Here is a 21,150-nt window from a genome sequence, read left to right as displayed (position 1 = left end):
TAATTGTAGCTGTATATTATATGGAGAGATCACTGAAATAAAACAAAATGATAAAAAGACATTTTATATAGGCTTTTACAGTCATATTGATTTTCAATCAAAATATCACATCTCCCAAGTCATTGCACATATTAAATATTAATGTATTTTGAGAGCAGATTTACTGCCTAAAGTACTAGTGTTCTAGTGAATTAAAACTAAAAGAAATTTGAATTACTGTATTAAAGTCTACCATCAATAAATATTTCCATCCAATACTCCTTGACTGCTGGTAAAACACTATGGATGTAATTCTGAGCTGTTCTTCAATGTATTGACAAAACATAAAATCTAGAAGTATCCAAGGCAGCTTTAAATGACCTTAGAAACATTATAACCATGAAAAGGCAGAGCTTCATCCCAGTAAACTGCCTTATCAGTGGAGCAGATCGTATTAACAGCACTGTAAAATACCTGTAAACCAAGGCAGCTTTGAAAGTATTAACATGGGTATTTCAGGATTAACTGTCATTGCCACACTTAGAATTAGCACACAAAAGGAAAAGGAGTGAGTTTAAGTGGATTGTAAACCACAGCTCTTCTAATTCTGAGCTGTGGTTCAGTCTCCGGTCCAAGCAGGCAAGACCCAATCCTGCTTTTACAAGTGTTTGTGGCACCTCTTTGCTGCACTTTATACTATTCCTTTGCTGCCAATATGTGCATTCCAAATTCTGGCTTCTCCCTCAGGCTGTTCTTTTGTGTTCAGGCCTGACTTGGACTGTTAAACATCTTTCCTTTGAGTTGGTCTTTCTACAACAACTTAGTCACAGGCTGTAAAATGCAGATTAAAGGATTCTAATATTGAATTAAAGATTCCTGTAGATGAGAGAGTACCCTGCTACCTGTATGGTTTAAAGCTCTGATAAGGTACTGTGTGGGAATCATTAAATTTAGCTAGACACTTACCATGTGAAAAAGTCACATGTGCTAGTTATCTTAGGCTTCCTTTATGGAAAGAAATACACTTTAAGGTGTGAGTTGCCTAATCTGCTTTATCTTTTTAGTCCTGAATGAGATTAATTTTTCATTGAGATTGCCTGGTTCTCTTCTTTAAAGAGAATCTTCACAACTCACTTTTGTCTAGGTATGTCTTTGGTCAAGTGGTTCTTTCTTTGCATGGCATTACTGAGAACCTATCTACAGAACAAGTAGCTGTTTTCCAGTAGGGAAAACATCTAGATTGTGTTAGTATCATTATTACATTAGACTAAAAAAAAGAATTTCAATAATTTATATGGAGGGGCACATTCATATTTCTTATTATTTGTTGTACTTTTAGATATATAACAACAGCACAGATGAGATTAAGAACAAAATACTGCTATTTTTCTGCTATACTTTTTAAGGTAAGAATGTAATTTCAGTTCAAATTCATGAGGTTGTCAAATTGCTTCTAAAACTTAAATCTCAATGACCCTCTGTTAAAATATTTTTCTTTTTATTTTGATTGTAAAGGAAAAATGTAGATCAGAGGTAGTTGAGGATTTATGCACATTAGATACGATGTTTTTATTCTTTGTTTTTTAACAGTATTCCTGTATTACAGCTTAAAAATTATCACTTCAATAGGAGGCTAGTGTCTCAGAGAAATAATGAAATACTGAAAAGTGAAGATGACTAAAATATTTGACAGTCAAATATATTTTTCTTCTCTTGAAGTGTTCTGCTCAGGAAGAGCTGAATGACATCAACAGCAGCACAGTGTTCTCTTTTAGATCTGTAGAGTCTTCACAGATTGTTTTAAATTTTCAACCAAGGGCACAGACTCTTTAGAAAAAGAAATTTTTGAATCTTTTTTAGCACTGAAAGATATTAGTTTGTAATACTAAAATCTCAGCTCTATAAGAAGTTAGCACTAAAAGTAGAGGATAGTAAAAATGATCCAGTTTTGCCTACAAAGAAAGTATGTTCATTAAAATTAAGTTTGCAAACTTCCAGAAAAAAATATAGAAGAAGAAAAGCATTACGGTTTACTTTTAAATGGAAGTTTTAGGATCCTGGTAACTAAAGTACTATAGGAAAAAAACCAGCATGTATTCTGCCAGTTGTACTGGATCAATGATGACTCATCCCAGTGCAGCTTCAGGAAGTTATCTGTCTTCTTCCAAAACCAAGCAATGCTGTTTTCTACTATCTTGTGCTGTGATTGTAACTGTGTGACCTGTGCTAGGCTACACTAAAAATCTATTTAAGTTCACCAAAGGGAGCACAAATTGAGGAAACAAAGATAAAGGATAATTTTTACTAACTTCTAGCACTGCAATCCTGAACAATTACAAAGCTGAATAATGGTGATTCCTCCTTTTGACAGAAATAGTAGTAAGCATTTGTTCCAGTTGAAATAATTGTAACTTGACTGAAGTGGGTCTGATATTAATTGGGAAGGAGCAGCTTGCAGGGTGATTGTCTTGAAAAATATAATCAATTACTGTCACTGTACCTTGCAAAGTTCAAGCCCATAATTTGTTCTTTGAATTGGAAATCTTTTATAACCTTATTTAAATTCCACCTCTGGTATAGGCTTTAGGCTTGTTAATATCTCAAATCCGAGTATGTAAATGCAAATTTCTCTAGCATATTATTGCCAATCACAACGAAATAAACACAATTGGGAAGGAATATCCAGCATCAGATAAAATGCTAGCACTCCTCCATTTTTAAAGGAGAAACATTTAAATGATTTCCTTAAATTTCATGTTGTTTTTAGTTGTATGATTTAAGCTGCACTAGCTGATAAGCTGCACTAAGTGACCTAGTTAAAGGTGCAACTAGGGTCAAACTAGATTTTAACTGGCCTTACAGTCAGCAATTCTCTCAGAAATGATGGGAGAGATACTGTCCTTAGAGTATTTACAGCCTTTTTTTCCTCTATTAAGTTCACACGTAAAGCATTTCTTCTAAAAAGGTTTTTCATGTATTTTTCTGGAAGCAGCTGGATGCTTAAGGCATTGATGGAGTTTCATTTATGAAGTCATTTATGAGTTGGAGTTTATTTCACTAATACCTGTACATCTTTTCACAAATAGTTTATTATTACTTTCAGACCCTGTTTAGAACTTCTCTTCCACATCCAACATCTGATTGTGACTTTGTACAATATGAAACAAATATTCTTATTCCTGGTATTGACCTGTTCTCTGATCGCTACAGAGCTGATATCTCTACTGTAGTTGCAAGTCTGGATTTCCTTATGTTTGAACTACATTGTGCAAAACAAAATTTAATAGTAAGTATTATTTTCATACTCTGGAAATTACTTGTAAGACAACAAGTCTTACTTTTCTCTGTGGGTGTACCTAAGAGATTCCTCAGAACCTCTAGCAAAATACCTGTAATAGTTAGTTCTGTGGCACTGAGATAGAGCAAGGTATACAAGTTTTAGATGTCCAGGGAACTTGTTTATTCTGGAAGATGACAAAACATGGTTCACTTAGCTTAGGCATTTTAAAGGAAATCTATTATATACAATTTAAAATACACCGTACTGAGGATTACCTTAAATGCATTATGTCCAGAATGCTTTCGTTAATTTTACATTCAGTAAATAAAAGTCCCTTCTGCCTTTCTCCTTCTCATGTTCTGTTATTCTTCTGTATGCAGCGTTTTTATGGTTTCCCTCTTACGCTGATCATGTGCTTATTTCCTCCATTCAATGTCTGACCATTTTGACTTTAATCCAACTTCTTTCAAAGGTGCATTAGAATAAACAGATTGAATTGCTTACTAGGACTGAAAAAGGTGCAATTCTGTTTTAGTTTAATCCTGTATGCTCTAACAGAATTTCATGTCAGGCGTTATTATGTGACTCTATAAATAACTCTAAGCATGACAGAAAACTCTCCTTCAGAAAAAGGATTTCCTCCCACTTTAATGAGTTGAATGCACTTGTGGCAAGATCCTGCAACTAGCAGAGCCAACGCCAGGGAAGGGGGAAAGATCGCATGGCCGGCAGCAGAGGAGTAAGAAAAGGTTAAGTGGTAGAGATGGAAGAGGAGATAGGAGGAGGCAGAAAGATGTTACACCTTTTTTTGTCAGCAAGCCATTTGTTGGATTGATTTCTTTTGGAACTTCAGGTTAACTGTCTATCTTACCTCCCATTGTTGCTTCTTCCCATCCTGCTTTACTGAAGTTCACTTCGTTAGTTAGCTTACTTATTTAGCTTATTTATCTAATTGTTCTTGCTGTGGGAGATCAAGTAAAATCAAGGAGCAGACAGTTACCTGGAGGCAGGGACACTTAATTTGACTGCTTGCTTCATGTGACCATGCACACTTTTGATTCTTTCTGCACTTGTACCAGCAGAGTATAGATCCAGGTCATAGATCATGGTCAAAGCAATTGCAGTTTTAGCAGGATTAGGGCTTCATTTCCAATGAATGCTTATTGTGTGGGAATGTTTTGGATGGTGGGCACTAAGTTGATTTGACACTTAAATCAAAATACATCAAGATTCAAGTTTTATTAAAAATGAAACTTCAAAGACTAATTTTGTTGAACTACTTCAAAATATCAGTAGGAAACTGTATGGGTACAATTAAAACATTTGCCTCAAGCATTTGTAATCCAAATTCAGAAGTGTTAAGCTACATTATGAAAACTTCAAGTGAATTTGCCAAAAATCTAACAATGCTCTTAGCATTTTCCAAGCTTGGGGGCATTTTAAAGTGGAACTTTAATGTAAAAGCTGAGCAATAATTAAATTTTGGAAGTTCTTTCATTTTCAATAACAAATAAATCTGTTAGGAAAGAATCATCTTTTTCTGAAATATTATATAACAATAAATAATAGAATCATAGAATGTTGAGGGTTGGAAGGGACTTTAAGGATCTTCTAGTCCCAACCTCCTCTACCATGGGGAGGGACACCTCCCATCAGACCAGGTTACTCAAGGCCTTATCCAACCTGGCCTTGCTTACTGTCAGGGCTGAGGCATCCACAGCCTCCCTGGGTAACCTGTTCCAGTGCATCTCCACTCTCACAGTAAAGGACTTCTCCCTAATATCTAACCTAATTTTCTGCTCTTTCAGTTTGTATCCATTACTCCTTGTCCTATCACTATGGCTCCTGACAAAGAGTCTCTCTCCCTGGAGGCCCCCTTCAGATATTCGAAGGATATACTTTAATAGAACTCAATTTTAAAATGTTAGGGGTTTTTTTTGTTAGTTACCCCTACAAAAACGTTCATTTTGAAATGAATACAAATAAATTTGTCAATAAGCCTCATCACTATCTAGTTTAGTTTATAATTGGTGTAATTTCACTTAGAGAGTTGCAGGACTTAAATGTATTTATTTTATAAATCTTACAAAATTCTATTCTTCTGTTACATATATTGAAAAAATATGGCATCAAGATGCAGAGAGTTTTAGAAATCCCTTATATCGATTTATTTCCAATAGGTTTACTGACTAATGATGTAGTAAAAAACCCCACCTTGAACACAGAGAATAATTTGGAGAAAATTCACTTGCTATGTTATGACTTGCATATAAGGTGGTATAAAGGCTAGCTTTAGCCAGTTGAAGAACTTTTTAACACATTCATCTTTCATAGAGCATAAGAGAAGTAGCGGTGATATGTGACAGTCAAAGCAGAAATCCCATATTATCTCTGTATTTGTGATGTGCAATTGCAATGTGTATTTCCCTAATTGTACCCGGTATGATGTTTATAACTAGATGACATACTATTTTACTACAGATTTTACCACTGTTCACATTATACCAATATATTGTTTCTGAGATTTGTAAGGACCCAGCTAAATGTATTGAAGGGAGAATCTTCAAGGTAATCAAATAAACTTTCTCACAACACATTGTATTTCAAATAAGCTTTTCATTTCTTTGTTAAATGTAGTCAATTTAATCTTCATATATCACTACTATAAAAAATAATGCTCTGAAGTTCAGCTGTTGCTTAGTTTCTTAGCAGAACAGGTTGTAGGACTACTTTCTAAAGGCAATTATTATTTATATTCTCAGTTTTAGCAGTATGCAGAGTTATTTATACAGTTTTACTGTTAATTTTCTACAGAGGCTGTTGAGTGCTTCCATCATTTCTTTCCACTCTCTGTTTAATGAAGAGAAGGTTTTCCTTCCTCAATCCAAACTTTTTAATTGGTATTTTTTATCTTGTTCTACTTTTCTTTTAAATGTTTTCTCAAGTGCAAAACATCAGTGATTTTTTTTATTTAAAATGTTCGCTTTTGGATTTGTTATCACTGTCATGGTGGAATTGTCATTTCACTAATGTTCACTTGTTTGTTTTGTTTTAAATTTTTTTTCTTATTGATTTGTGGGGTTTTGGGTTTTTTTTAAGGAATCTAACTGGTATTGTCAAAGTATTATTGGTTTTAGATTATTTTCAGGAAATGCTAATATGGGTTAGGTAATTTATTTTTTTTATTTTTTCACAGATTAAAGTACTTACAGATATAGGATTTTTTACAGAGGCCTTTCATGAACTATCTTTGCTTAACTATGGAGAGAGAATTCCATGGAAAATACCTGAAGGATACAGAACAACTGAACAAGTGAAGGTATACCAGAGAAGTATAACATTGAACACTCCATTTTCTTCATGAAACTGCACATACTCTGTATCTGCAAGTTATTACATATTCCCAAGAAATTTCTACATTTCTTTCAATAGATGGGTCAAATAGTAGACACCGAATGACATTAATTTCTCTCACTGAACAACAGGAACAAAAAAATCAATTTTGAAACATATATGCTTTTTTATACATTGAGTATTGCAGATAATACTGTAAAAAAAAAAGTGATTTCATAAGTATTCATATGAAAAATATGGATAAAGTTCTTGCACCATTAATGGCCGAACTCCCACTGCCCCAACCAGGAGCAGGGCAGCTGAAGGGCAGCTGGAGCAGCCCCAGCCCAGCGGCACCTCTCTGGGGCCAGAGACAGGTTGGGGCTGTGCCAGGACATCAGCCTGCAGGTGGGGGTCAGGGTCAAGCATGGGGAGAAGAACCAGGCTCAGACACAGCCCCACGATGGCTGCACAGGGCTGCTGGGTCTGCTGAGAACAGCTCAGGGGGTCTGTGGTAGGGCAGGGCTGTGGGGAGCTGGAGACTGGCCCACTGATGGCCCCAGGGGGCTGATATGGGGTCCTGGGCAGGGTGGGGGCAGCATCAGGAGATGCTGGGCAGTGCAATCTCTTGATGCCCTCAGAGCCTGGACAGTCGCATCACCTCAGACCAGTTTGATTTTCTCAATATCTAGCTGCTGATGTGCTACAAGGATTGGGAACTGTTAACAATTGACCTGGACTTTTGTCTTACCCGTGAGCATACCTGTGCAGGCAGGTTGGGTTATCGGGCAAGCTTTCCCCTTAACAGTGGTGTATCCTTTCCTTGTTTTCCTAGCCCATACCAAAATAATCTAATGATTTAATCCTGGATGAATGTAATCAAGGTCTCCCCTATCTGAGTGGTGCCTTTGGGTAGGTAACATCATAAAGTATGTGTGCCAGCACTAGAGATCTGGACTGAACAACGAGTGAAGTTTGGATTGAATGGTAGGGGAAATTTCTTCACCAAAAGGGATGTCAGGCATTGGAACAGGCTGCCCAGGGAAGTGGCTATCCCTGAAGGCATTTAAAAGATGTGTAGATGTGCTTAGGAACGTGGTTTAGTGGGACTTGGCAGGATTAGGTTTACAGTTGGACATGATGATCTTAAAGGTCTTTTTCAACCTCTGAATGATTCTAAGACTCTGTTTGATAGAAGACTAGTGGGACAGGTGAGGACACCCCTTTTGACAGCAACATGGATTTAAGTTGGTTGTACAGCCACTTTCCATATATGCAATATATGGTATTTCTAATGACATTTCTATGGTATTTCTAATCTGGTGATAATTAGAGACTAGTGCTGAAAAGGGAATTCCTAACCCATCTCTATGACTTCATGTTTGCTTCCTTTACCCTTGTCCACTGCTCTGCCAACTCGTTTATTTTATACTCATATTTTAACACATTACTTAGTTTTGGTTTTGTCTGTTTTACAGGCATTACAGAAATTTGACTCCTCAAAATCTCTCATGACTGTTACAAATTTGCAGGTAAAAAAATCTGAAAGAGTTAAAAGTTTTATGCTATAAATAAATATTTATTTCTCTGGCTTAAGACAGAGATTATCTAGTTCAGAAACGCTACTTGTTATCAAGAAACCCAGTTAATAGAAAACATATTCTTCTAAATGAATTACCATTTCCTAAATTTTAGTTTTATGACACCCCTCTCAAGGGAGGGGCAAGTACCATTATCACCATTTTTCATATGGAAGACCTAATATGTACAAATCTGTGACTTGTCTGTGCAAAACACTAGTAGAATGATTCAGATTTTGTTGTGATATATAAGGTCTGGTGTTTATGCTGCTAAAATACCGAGAATATCAGTCATTTAATGTCATCATTTCTATCAACCAGAGCTGTCTTCACAGACTTGTCCTAATTCAGATGGGAATTGAAGTCTATTTCTGGGGGAACAAAAAAATTAAAACGGTGTAAACCAGTTGATGAACAGTCATTTTGTCATTTTATTTAAAATCACATATTCATCCATAACTTATTTTGTGTTTTTCTCTTTTAGTAATTTCTTTTTATTAACCTTGTCACAGATCCGTTGAGTTAGCGGTGTAAATTTTAGCAGAATGTGAAAAAGTTGTACCATTAAATTGATAAATTAAAACCCCTACACTTTTCCCATACACTTTTCTCTGTTTTGTTTATAGTAAGCTTGTGTGTCTTCTACAACAGTTGATATTAGAACACAGAAATGAGAAGTCTATCTTTACAGCTTTTGATCTCACCAGTTTCAGATTTATTTTGAAGTAGTGCATTATCCTGAGCTTTTGATTGGAACACTTCACAGTACATGTGGGGCTCTTACTGGTTTCCTTATGATTTCCCAGATCTGTGTAGAATTTCAACTTCTAAATTTATTAATCTGAAATGAGGATATTAAACTTGAGATAAAACAAGAATGCTATAACGAATAATAAAAAGGTTCCATGAAATACACTGGAATGGTCTCATAAAAGACTTTTTTCCTTACTTAATCTTTCTAGATAGGGTGAATTGTAATAACACATTCCTTAGAGTTGAGATTTCTGAACTACAAATTTACCTACAATGCAGAAAACTAGAACTCTCACAGAGTAAGAGCTGTAGCTTCATAAATGTACCTTCTGCTGAAAAACTGATCACTGAAACTGTAACAAGTGCTACTAAGGGGTGAAGTTTGGAAAGAAAACCAGCAACTTATTCAGAACAGAACATATTACTAATGTTATTCATGTTAGTTGTTGATAAGTGTAATTATTAATAGAAGCAGAATATGTCTTGCTGAAGAAAAATGTAACATATGTAATTTCAGAATTGCTAACTTTGTTGTAGGTACTGGAAGACATATTTAATTGGAGTCTATCTTTAACAATGGCGCCACTGTGCAACCAACAAATTATGAATAAATTAACCTTAGTCAAAATGCATTTCATTATTTGTCTTTCTGCCACAATAAATAATATACCTGCAAAAGTTGAAAAACATGTATATTCTGGTGACGACAACAGCTTGATGGAGCCAAGCAAAACTGCAGCATCAAAAATAAAAGGTAATTATAAGGATGGTGGAAAAGCACATTTATTCTGCAACTTGTTTCAAGCATGTTTTTTCTGCTTTTAACTGCATATGAATCAATGTCATATTATGAGCAATATTAATATTAAATATTGCTAAAAACCCAGTCATTATTGAAGTAATAAGCATTAAGGTTTGTCAAGATTTTTTTAGCTAGTGTCTCTAATATTAGAGTTGTATTCCATTATTACTTACTTATTTTGATATTGCAAGTCCCCATTGTAGGTAGAGAGAAAAGGACCATATTCTTCAAATTACTGAGAATGCTTTGGTTCTGTGTCTGTTATCTGTATTTTATCTGTATTTGACAGTTGATGCTGATCAGAATTCAAGACAAAAGGAACAAAGAGACACCATGGTGCAGCTTGTTGACTGTAAAGATGAATTAAATATGGCCATGCTGAAGGTAATTTTGGTTTTTAGGAAAAAAGGATTAAGAAACTGCAAATTTTGCCAAAAACATGCTAAGCTTTCAATGTAACAGAAATTATGATGAGAGAATGGTATGAATGAGGGGACTAGAAATTTCTGTTTCTAATCTGACTGTAATCTTACTAGGTGTGCATGAAATGTTGATTGTTTGGTGCAGTTTTTTGAAATGATGGGAAATATTTTTACAATCAGATCTCAATATGACTGATATAGTATGATAGAGCATAAAGGGTAAAGACTGAATGGGATTTCAAGATAAAATCATCTCCTTTCAGAAGATGCCACCTGTAGAATGTCAGAGACTCTTTGATGGTGCAGTATGCTCTACAAATAAATGGAAAACCATTCTCTACCATATGTGCAATGTCTCAAATTTTTCGTGTTGTTCTTTCTGATACTTTATTTTGAAGAAAATATACCACAGCTTATTAGCTTCTTTGTTTGAAAGGGTTTTGTTTGGTTGTATTTTTTTTGTTTAATTGTAAACTTTATGTTTGGCAGTTTCACATCACAAAAAAACCAAAATTAAGGACTGACATACTCTTATTTCCAAGGGGTCTTGGGAGTATCTACTTTGGCCATTGTTACAAGCAAAGTAATGCACAAAATACATCTGGAGAATGGAAGATGATTTTGTATTGCAGTTGGTATAGGTCATAACTAAAAACTTGAAAGTTTTAGTATAACTTGAAAATAACATCTTGAAAATAACTAAAATAGAAATAATAATTTAATTTTTATAGGGCTGATATAAGAGATATTTCTTACCCTTCTGATTTTTCTTTAATGGTTCTATTCTTTTGGGGGGGTTTTGTTGTGGTTTTTTTTTTGTTTGGTTTGGTTTTGGTTTTTTGTTTTGATTTGTTTTTTTGTTTGGTTGGTTTTTTGTTGTTGTATTTGTTTTGTTGTTTTGAAGTAGAGCTCTGAATTCATTGATGAAACTGATCAAAAAAAGGTATTGGATGATACAGACCTTTAAATTAATTTTTAATTCTGCTTAAAGCTCCACAGTTGAGCTTTTCTTCATAATTAACTTCTTTTTAGATTTGTTTTTCACAGCTTCTTACATCTTTGTTTATAAGAAAGACTGTAAGTTATAGTTGAGCTTTCAGGATATATACTGCACTCAACGATATGTCAAAGTATAGCTAGTAAAGCATGCAATACTTCTTGCAGCATCTTTAATGTTGTTTTTAATACTGTATTTTATTGCTTAAAATTATGAAGCATAGCTAGTAGTATAGTATAAAATTATCAAGTATAGCTATTAGATAAAGAATGGGAAATTAGTGATTAATATTACTGAGCCTTAAAATATGCAGGCAATAAATAATACAGGTACAGTTAAGATGTTGCTGTTTGAAGACAGTAATTCTATAAACCTAAGAAAAGCAAAATTCCACACACAGCCACCCCATTTATAGAAAGGGCATATTGCATTTAAGTTGATTTATTTTAAGGTGCGGTGATAGCAGGCTATAAAAAAAAAAAACTTTCAAAGAAATTTTTTATTTCTTTATTTTTTGAAATCATACAACACCGTGTTCTTCTCTAGGGGATTTTATTGACAGAAGCTGAAGAAAGTCTTAGCCATCTTGTACAGAACATACAGGAAAAATATGATGGGAACACATCTCGGTATTCTGCAGAAGATTTAGAGGCTCTTATTGAGGCCAAACTTGAGCTTGCTTATATTTCTCAGCAAAGGCATCAAGCAGCTTTCAGGTAAGTAATGTTATGAACAACTTTATCTTGCACAGTCTTGACTACTAAAGATTTTTTAAAAAAATTCTTTATTTCTATATTATTATTCTAAATCTTAATAGTTATCTGTAAAAACTTCATTATTATATTTACAAATGTAAGATACACAGGCATTTAATCTTTTCATTATTGTTTTATTTTACTTTTTAAACTGTGATCATCTATATGATTTCTCTGTGAGCTGTTTTTGTGACACAGTGTTATATAAAAACAAGTAAAAGGTTACAATGTTCACTGTTTTTGTTAAAGTCTGGGTGTGTTAGGTCATGCATTTTCTTATAATTTTAAAGTGTACAAGAGAGCACTAATGTTATCTCTGAACTACTGAATTCTACTTTGTTCTAGAATGCCCTGTGCTACTGTTCTGAAGAACATTTCTTCTTGATGTACTTATTGGTTTCAAATTAAAATGTCAAAATTATATTTTTTAAATAACGTGATTGAAAACCATTGATGCAACCTTTAACATATTAGAGTAGCTTTTAGCAGGCATTAATTATATAGTTAGTGATAGTATGTAAAATACTGTTGTATTTACAGGATCTGCCTGATCTTTTCCCCAAATTACAATTCCCAAATTCTGTGATTTTTTTTTTTAGATTCTGATTTCTTTTGGAGAATTTAATGAGAGAAAAACTGATTTTCTTTGATATATTGGACATAAAGAAATATATTAAGTCTTTGTAGATGTTGCATTCTAAACACTGTTTGGATCTTTTAGCTAGGAAGATTCTTCTGTTTAGTATACCTGTAATTTTATAGTAATCTGTGTCAGAAGGATAGTATTTTAACAATACATCATTTTTATTAGCGCGAGGCTCTTTTTATCTAATTTTTTATTAGATGGAAAAATTTTGAGGATACAAATGGCTAACTACAGATGCAGTATACAGAGATGCAGCACTATCACCTGCCAGACTATATTGAGATTAGGTACAATGTAATCAGTATTTGTAATTTTTTCTAGGTCTAATCTGACTAAACACACCAGAGTTGGTACAATAAATCTTATATCAGAGTAAACATCAAATAAAAAGAAAAATTAACCTTTTTTTATTGTTGCAGTAGTGATGAAGATTGCTTAACACTCCTACAGATGAAGTAGTATCAGGCCAATAGATAAATTAGTCTCAGTATGACTTTTTACCCAACTAAAAAAAAAGTGTTTTATTCTATGACAAAACAAACCACCTTTCTTCTCTCAGCTCCCTTAGGTGAATAAACAAACCTCCAAATCAATACCTTTAAAATAGCACAATTTCTTTTGTGTTGCTATCATATGGCAAAAAAAAGTAAAAATTAACAGGAGCTTCACAGTGCTGTATAGACTACTGAACTGAGAACAGTAACAGTCTACAGCATGCTCTTTCACTCAGGTTTTGTTTATGTTATTTTAAAAGACAGCAGTTTCCTGCAAGTTCAGATATTAGGACTGTACTCCAACTCAACCCTGAAATTGTGTGAAGTCTGCTGCTCCAGCTGGATCCCTACAAATCTATGTGGCCTGATGGGATTCATCCCAGAATCCTCAAAGAGCTGGCTGATGTCATCGTAGAATCTCTTTCAGTTATTTTTGAGCAGTCTGGGTAATCTGGAGAGGTCCCAGCTGACTGGAAGCTGGCAAACGTCCTGATTTTCAAGATGGTCAAGAAAGAGGACCCTGAAAACTACAGGCCTATCAGTCTCACTTCAGTGCCTGGTAAAGTTATGGAGAAGATTATTCTGGAAAGTATTGAAAAAGACCTGAAAGACAGGATAGATCAGTCACAGCCAGCACAGCTTCATGAGAGGAATGTCCTGCTTATCAAACCTGATTTCCTTTTATGACAAGGTAACCCACCTGGTTGATCAGGGGAAGCCAGCTGATGTAATCTTTTTGGATTTCAGTAAAGCTTTCGATTCTGTCTCTCACAGAAACCTTCTGGACAAAATGTCCAGCACACAACTGGATAAACACATCATGCCATGGGTGAGCAATTGGCTCACGGGTGGAGCACAGAGGGTAAATAGTGAATGGGGTGACATCAGACTGGAGACCTGTCACTAGTGGGGTTCCACAGGGCTCCATCTCAGGCCCTGTGCTCTTCAACATCTTCATAAATGACTTGGATGCAGGACTGGAAGGGATATAAGCAAGTTTGCAGATGATACAAAACTGGGAGGAGCTCTTGACTCCCTTGAAGGCACAGAAACCCTGCAAAGAGACCTTGACAAATCAAAGGACTGGGCAATCGCCAACCATATGAAGTTCAACAAGGGGAAGTGCCAGATTCTGCACCTGGGATGGGGCAGCCCTGGATGTACATACAGACTGGGGAATGAGATGCTGGAAAGCAGTGCCACAGAAAGGGACATGGGGGTCCTGGTCAATGGGAAGTTGAATATGAGTCAGCAGTGCCCTGGCAGCCAGGAGGGCCAACCTGTCCTGGGGGCATCAGGCAAAGCATCACCAGCCGGTTGAGGGAGGGGATTGTCCCGCTCTGCTCTGCACTGATGCAGCCTCACCTTGAACATTGTGTGCAGTTTTGGGCACTGCAATATAAGAAAGATATTAAGCTGTTAGAGAGTGTCCAAAGGAGGGCAATGAAGATGGTGAAGGGCTTTGAGGGAAAGCCGTATGAGGAGCGACTGAGGTCACTTGGTCTGTTCAGTCTGGAGAAGAGGAGACTGAGGGGAGACCTCATTGCAGTCTACAACTTCCTCATGAGGGGAAGAGGAGGGCCAGGCACCGATCTCTTCTCTGTGGTGACTGATGATAGGACCCGAGGGAATGGCCTGAAGTTGTGTCAGGGGAGGTTTAGGTTAGATATTAGAAAAAGATTCTTCACCCAGAGAGTGGTTGGGCACTAGAACAGGCTCCCCAGGGAAGTGGTCACATGACCAAGGCTGAAAGAGTTCAAGAAGCATTTGGATGATACTCTCAGGCACATGGTGTGACACTTGGGAATGGTCCTGTGCAGGGCTAAGGGTTGGACTTGAGCATGCTTGTGAGTCCCTTCCTACTCAGCATATTCTGTGATTCTGTGATTGAGTAGTGATGTCATTAGTCAAGGTGTGAAGTGAGAACTTGTAGGCTGTTTTTGGACATTTCTCATCATGAAATATGTCTATTTCAGTGTCTTTTGAATTAGATTAATTCACCATAAATTGTTAAAGAAAAATCAACCAATCACTGGGCAGTGACCTCATCATGCTTTTGAGTGTCATGGATTTTATAAAATACAATACTAGTAAACAAGGAGAAATTTGCAGACTTATGAAATATCTTGTGCATAACCTTGGCTTGATACTAGGCTTGAGAAAACCTGCATTAGTAAAGTTCTGTCCCAAACTTTCTCACCCTGCTGAACTGGTTCCAGCATGCAACCCATTTTCAGTGCAGGACCCTTTATTTTGCCATGCAGTTGTATCCTAGAGTCTAGTTTCTCTGTTGGTTTATAAATTGTCTTAGATTGAAGAAACTTTTTGTCAAATATCAAGGACTTCAATGGATGTCAAGCATTTTATGGATCACTTTTTGTGACTCTCAAATTTTTGATGGATGTTTAATGTGCCTTATATATTGGTGGTGGTCAGCAGCAGGAAAAAAAAAAGGCATCAAAAAACAAAGTAAAGGTTTGGGGTTTTTTAACCTATTTTACAATTTTATTGCACTGTCATCCATGGCAACTGCTGATATATCTGCCTCAGATACAAGTGAAACATTTCTTCAGACAGCTGAATGTTTTCTGTCTGCCAGCCTAGAAATCAAACTTTGCATGATATTACAGAAATTCATCTTTTTTTTCCTTTGGCAAAATGACTTAGCGGTGAAATTGTTATAGTCAGCTGTACTTTCCTATTTTGATCATCTTGTCACTTTCTGATTCAGCTGATAAAAGGATGTGTATTTTGTCAGGAGAAATATATAGACACATCACTCGTGTTGACAGCAGAAGAGGGTCACAAAAATTTCATCAAGGGAAGCTTCTACATTACACCTTCTGCCTTGCAAAAAAATGTATGCCTCAGAATAAGTTTATGTATAGGACTAATTCCATTGATCTGAAGGAGAGTACTTACATGGTGTCTGTCCTAAGAATGTGAGCTTTCTAATTACCTAAATGTGCCTTGGTCTGTTTATGTGAATAAATTACTGTTTAAACCAATACATATATGAGTCTTTGGGCTTGTGGCCTATCTTTTACTTATGCCATTTTTATGTAAGCATGTAGGTAAAAATAGCCTCATTTTCAGAATTGCTAAATGTTGACAACAGCAGTTAACTGGAGGCAGTGTTGTTCAGGAAGTTAGGTTGATATTTCTTAAAAACCTATATACTCTTAGGCGCTGTACCTTCTCCAACGTAGCATCTCACACAATGTTTTGAAAAAAGCCAGGTTTTGCTGTAATTTTAACTTTGACGCCTGGTTTCAGGGGAGAACTCTTAAAAAAAAGAAAGAAAAGCAGTTGGAATATTTCATTGAATTATCCTTACTGTCTGTTTGCTTTAATAAGCAAATTCTGTTTCACCTTTTCCATTGCTAGAAAGAAACTTATCATCAAATTCAACATTGATTTATTCTGTTTTCATTTTGTTGAATAAAACTGGGGTAAAAGGATGATGAAGGAGATTCATAAGGATTGAATTCTGAGAGGTAAAAGGCAAGATATTAACTGCTTTCTTTCTCATTGTTACTTTGGGGTCTATTTGTGCTGAATTGGTGTAATCCATCCAGTTCTGTGTCACAAAAACAGCAAGCAGGATAGAATCAGAAATGACAGGAAGACTTTAACTACCCTCTTATCTCTGGAGGTTATCCATCCTGGGGTTAGATATATGTTGTCAGAATAATGTGAGTAATTTAGTAGTTCAGCTCTTGTTCAGACTTCTTTGTGCAAGATCTTGTGCCTTTGCAAAGATTAGTCCAGAACACCTTAAAAGTAGTAAATTCACACAGACCTTGAATCTCTCTTGCATTAATAGCTCTTTACAGTGTTCCAGCTGTCTAACAAGGACTTCCTTTTTTTTTCATATGCTTCATAGCAGCCAGTCTCTATATAAAAACAGTCTCTCTGTGTAAAAAAACAGCATAGGTGAGAACTTATGGTTTGGAACATTTGTGATTACATTTGGAACAATTAATCTGTTGAAATATCTTTTAAGTGGTGAGGTAGGAATACTCTCTGGTACTTTTCAATTATTAAAAAAAAAAAATCTTTCTATGGGCTGAGAATAAGTAGAATTGTAAAAAAACCACCAACCAACCAACCAACCAAAACCAAAAAACCCCCACAAAACACACTAAACTAAAAAATGTTTTAGAGAAGAGGTAGGAAAGTAGAGATTTACAGATGTAGAGGAAAATGTGCAATTAGAGATGGAAAACCAATTCAAATAGGCATTGATTTTGGCAGTTCTCAGAATATTTTGGGTAGCGTGTTCTCTGGACAATATCCTGTTATGAAAAAGATCTTCTAACTATGATGGCTTTGCAGGTGTCTTCATAGCACAAAAATAATTGTATTTAAAAGTTTGCTGTTACACTGTTCCATTTTCATTACATGTATAAAAATGTATATCTGAGAGCTTTAAAAAGACAGCACAAAAGGAAAAAAACCCCAGTAGTCAACATTTCAAGAAACCTGACAATATTTTGAGATCCCAGCCCATTTTTTTACATGTGGTGTTGAATGCTGCACCAGTCCTAATGGTATCTGTATCTTTCTAGATGCTTTTCAGAGTGAACTCCAGAAAAGGATTTAGGACTATGGCGGGGGAAGGGAGGGGCAGTGATTACCATGTGATTGCTTACTGATGAGGTTTTGCCAGGACAGCACCTAGGTCAATTTTTGGTGTTTACTGGGATCCTGTGGGTATTTGGCCATGTGCATTTAATAGAGAGATTAACATATAGCCTGGAAAGGCTTTAAGGAGGAAGGTGTTACCTTACCTTTCCAGTTGTGGTTGAGATACAGAACTCTCCTAATATATATTGTCGTTTTCAGTATTTTTACATATTCTAATTTCTAAGAACCCATCCCCGAAGACAGATGTGCCATCATCAGTCTTGGTCTAGTGGTTGGACTAGATCTAACAGTTGGATTTGATGATCTTAAAGGTCTCTTCCAGACAAAATGATTCTATGACTCTGTGTGTGATTGAAAGTTATAATAGAGTTCTGTTTTGATTGCTCCAACAGAATATGATATGTATTAGTTTATTTGTTATTATTTGGTTAAGACAAAACTACTTCTTTTACTTTCTCAGTTTCATAATGCAGTACTTACAAATTCAGAAAATAGTCTGAGTGCAATTTTTTGTTCTACTGAAGCAAAAATCTATAACTGCTGATTTACATCTCTGAAATAGTAAAAAATGAAGTATCTATTTTAAAAAAGGCACAAAGTGGCAAAAATAATTAGTATTTTTAAATAATATTGCTCTGTATCACAGTGTTGCTTTGGCTTTCTCTGCAATTCGACTTCTCCAAGATGCAAAGATTTTTAGGATGGAAGTGACACATTTTCAAGAAGAAAAGGATGAACGGGAGTGTTTGGTATGTGTGGATATTTGTTTTAAAATAATCTTTCTTAGTATATGAAGTCTTGTATTAAGTGTTGAGTGATTTTCATAATACTAGAACATAGGAGTTGTTTGCATTTACCATTAACCTGGGGAAAAAATGATCTTTGACATGCTTCAGGTACCTGATTGCCTAAGGTGTACTCAATGTGTCTGTAATCATCATTATAATTTGTATGTGGTTAGGAAATACAGTTTTTGTTTGTATACTCTCAAATGGCAGTACTGAAAAATCTCTTTTTGTTTAAAAGCCCCCAGACAACCAGGAAGTGTAAAAAATAACTATCAGGTGAAAATCTTACATTATTCAGTTAAGGTATTTTAAGTTTTTCTATTGAAAACCTACTTCAGATTATTCCCTTTTGAACAGACAGACTGACCAGTTCACACCATTACTGTGTTCTGCTTCGAGCAGGATTTCAGCTGACTTCTGTTGTCTGACACACAGGGATACTGACGTGTGCTTTGGAAGCCTATGTGCAAAGCCTGTTGGTCAGACACCACAGTGAGTCAAACTGACTCACGTGGACAGAGCAATTAAGCAGTGAGGTCAGATTTTGTAATGAATAATGCATAATGAGACTGGACTTTCTTGCATGCAATGTAATTATTTTCTGTCTCTGTTGCATATCAAGGTCTTCTGTCTCTTTGCACTTGCTTCTAGGTTTTCTTAGGACCTTCCTGTTGACAGTAACTGAGCTATCGATATTTTTTCCTCATTTGCATCAATGCAAGTCAGTGGTGATGATTTTTTGTAAACGGAAAATGCAGGTGGTGCATTTTCCATTGATTGCTTGCTGAAACAAATTGTAGAATATGGACTGTAGAATTTTAGTAATAGAAAGACTGTTTATAATGTGTGAAGATGGCATAGTGAGTTGAGCTGAGAATTCTCACAAACACTTCTAGTACTACATTACACTAATATTTGTTTCTAAGCACCAGAAACACAGAAAACTAGAAATCAAAAATAAAAATTTCTTTGTAGTCACTAGTAAGGTACCAGAAATTGATATTGCTCCTGCTCTACAATTAGACTTCTATGTGCCTTAGAATTTTGTGTAATGTTCCTGTTTGAGGAGAATAAAATACAAACTGTTAAAGTTATTCTCCATAAAAAACATATTATATGGTTATATTTATTTAGTCTCACATAAAAACTTGTTTAATTTCCAATTGTTAAAATTATTTACATGTATATATAAAATTTAAATAATAAATGTTCTCCTGTTATTAAAAATATGTAGTTAACCTTCAAATCAACTTTTGTTTAGAATGTTATTATTTGTGATATATTTGTATTAATTTGATTTATTTTAGACTGATGCTGCCCTGCTGCCTTGTTTGTAGTAAACTATGTGACTCAGAAAGTAACATTTTTCTTGCTTTTGAAAATTATTAGGACTCCAAAACTGAAGATGTTTGGCTGCCTCGTAGTGAAATAGCACGAGACCATATGAATGTGCGCTTGTGGCTGAGGTGTCGTATGATGTTAGTGACTGCACTGGTAGCACAGATACATGGTGTTGGTAATATGAAAGGTATTACTCTTTTTTGGTTTAGATTTTTGAATTATAATGAACAAGTGAGACTATTCAGACACAATTCTTATTCATAAATAAAAAATTTATGGTACAACATTAATTCTGCGGCTGTATTATCACTGAAGAATTATTTATATTAAATTCATCCAGTCCAATAAGGAAAATATATTTCTGTGCATGGTCTCTCCCTAGATAATGGAAACAAACAGTATTATATTAATTTTCATTTAATGGTCATTATCTTTCAATAAACCACTTTTGTGTAAAAGTTTCAAATGTTCTAGTGTAATTAAGAAAGTATGCTTGTTTTAAAGAATGATGTTGCTAAGCACTTCTAGTTATAAAAGTCTCAAAGTTCTTTTCACTTTTTGTATCTCTGATAAATGACATGTTCCTATATAGCTCCTAAATAGATTATTTTAAAAAGAATTTAGGTGAGATGTTACAAAATACATTTATTGTAGTTTGGTTATGAATAAAATATTTTTCATTCCTTAGCTCTATGAACTTAAACTCTGATGCTCACCTCAAGTATCAAAGTCACAGTCTAAGTCTGTAGTCAAACTCTTATTTAATCACTTCTGGATAATTCCTGTGAAGGCTGTTACTATTTTGGAATTCTAACTAAAATCAGATTTTTAAATATGTAGGGTACAATATCTTATTATTTATGCTGGTGGCTTACATATAAAGCATGCATTTGGATGAACTTAAACAGAGTGCAGTTTAGAAACTAAGTGGCTTTTCTTTCTTTTAAAAGTAAATTTGACAAAGAATTGATGAAATTATAAGTGTGGAATCTATAATGTCATATTTTTCTGTAACATTTGAGTGTAGAAGTTACTTCTTAAGAATGCTAGAAGGCACAATAAAGTCTTTTCTATTGTACTTTTACTATTCATATATTCTTTTCTTTTAGAAAATGATGTGGGTGAGCGCAGAAGTGTGATAAAAGAAGTAATACTAGAGGCAGAAGCCTTTGGTGATATTGAGACTCAGGCTGAAATTATGGTACAAGCTGCTATTCTTGACCTGCAAGACAAACGTCCCATGGAAGGCATTAAACTTCTTTTGCAGGTTTGAGCACAAAGGAGAAACTGTTCACTTTTCTTTGATGCATTTTTCGTGTAGTTAGAACAG

At 35.1% G+C, this 21,150-nt stretch overlaps 1 protein-coding gene across 5 annotated transcripts in view; it reads left to right on the top strand.

Moving 5' to 3' along the window:
* The window catches only part of CFAP54 (cilia and flagella associated protein 54), a 107,387-nt gene that overhangs the window by 62,898 nt on the left and 23,339 nt on the right, over nt 1-21,150 (top strand). For all 5 annotated transcript variants that reach the window (XM_027662868.1, XM_027662890.1, XM_027662883.1 and 2 more), the window contains 11 exons: nt 1,319-1,385; nt 3,083-3,265; nt 5,741-5,827; nt 6,456-6,578; nt 8,071-8,124; nt 9,463-9,679; nt 10,017-10,111; nt 11,693-11,862; nt 18,338-18,440; nt 19,869-20,007; nt 20,930-21,087. In XM_027662868.1, the coding sequence (XP_027518669.1) occupies nt 1,319-1,385; nt 3,083-3,265; nt 5,741-5,827; nt 6,456-6,578; nt 8,071-8,124; nt 9,463-9,679; nt 10,017-10,111; nt 11,693-11,862; nt 18,338-18,440; nt 19,869-20,007; nt 20,930-21,087 (1,396 nt within the window). The remainder of the gene's footprint in view (nt 1-1,318; nt 1,386-3,082; nt 3,266-5,740; nt 5,828-6,455; nt 6,579-8,070; nt 8,125-9,462; nt 9,680-10,016; nt 10,112-11,692; nt 11,863-18,337; nt 18,441-19,868; nt 20,008-20,929; nt 21,088-21,150) is intronic.

This window comes from Corapipo altera, unplaced genomic scaffold (genome assembly GCF_003945725.1).
Source record: "Corapipo altera isolate COAL_440 unplaced genomic scaffold, ASM394572v1 1, whole genome shotgun sequence".
Lineage (NCBI taxonomy): Eukaryota > Metazoa > Chordata > Aves > Passeriformes > Pipridae > Corapipo > Corapipo altera.
The sequence above is the reverse complement of the archived record's forward strand: the minus strand, read 5'-3'. Positions and strand labels throughout refer to the sequence as shown.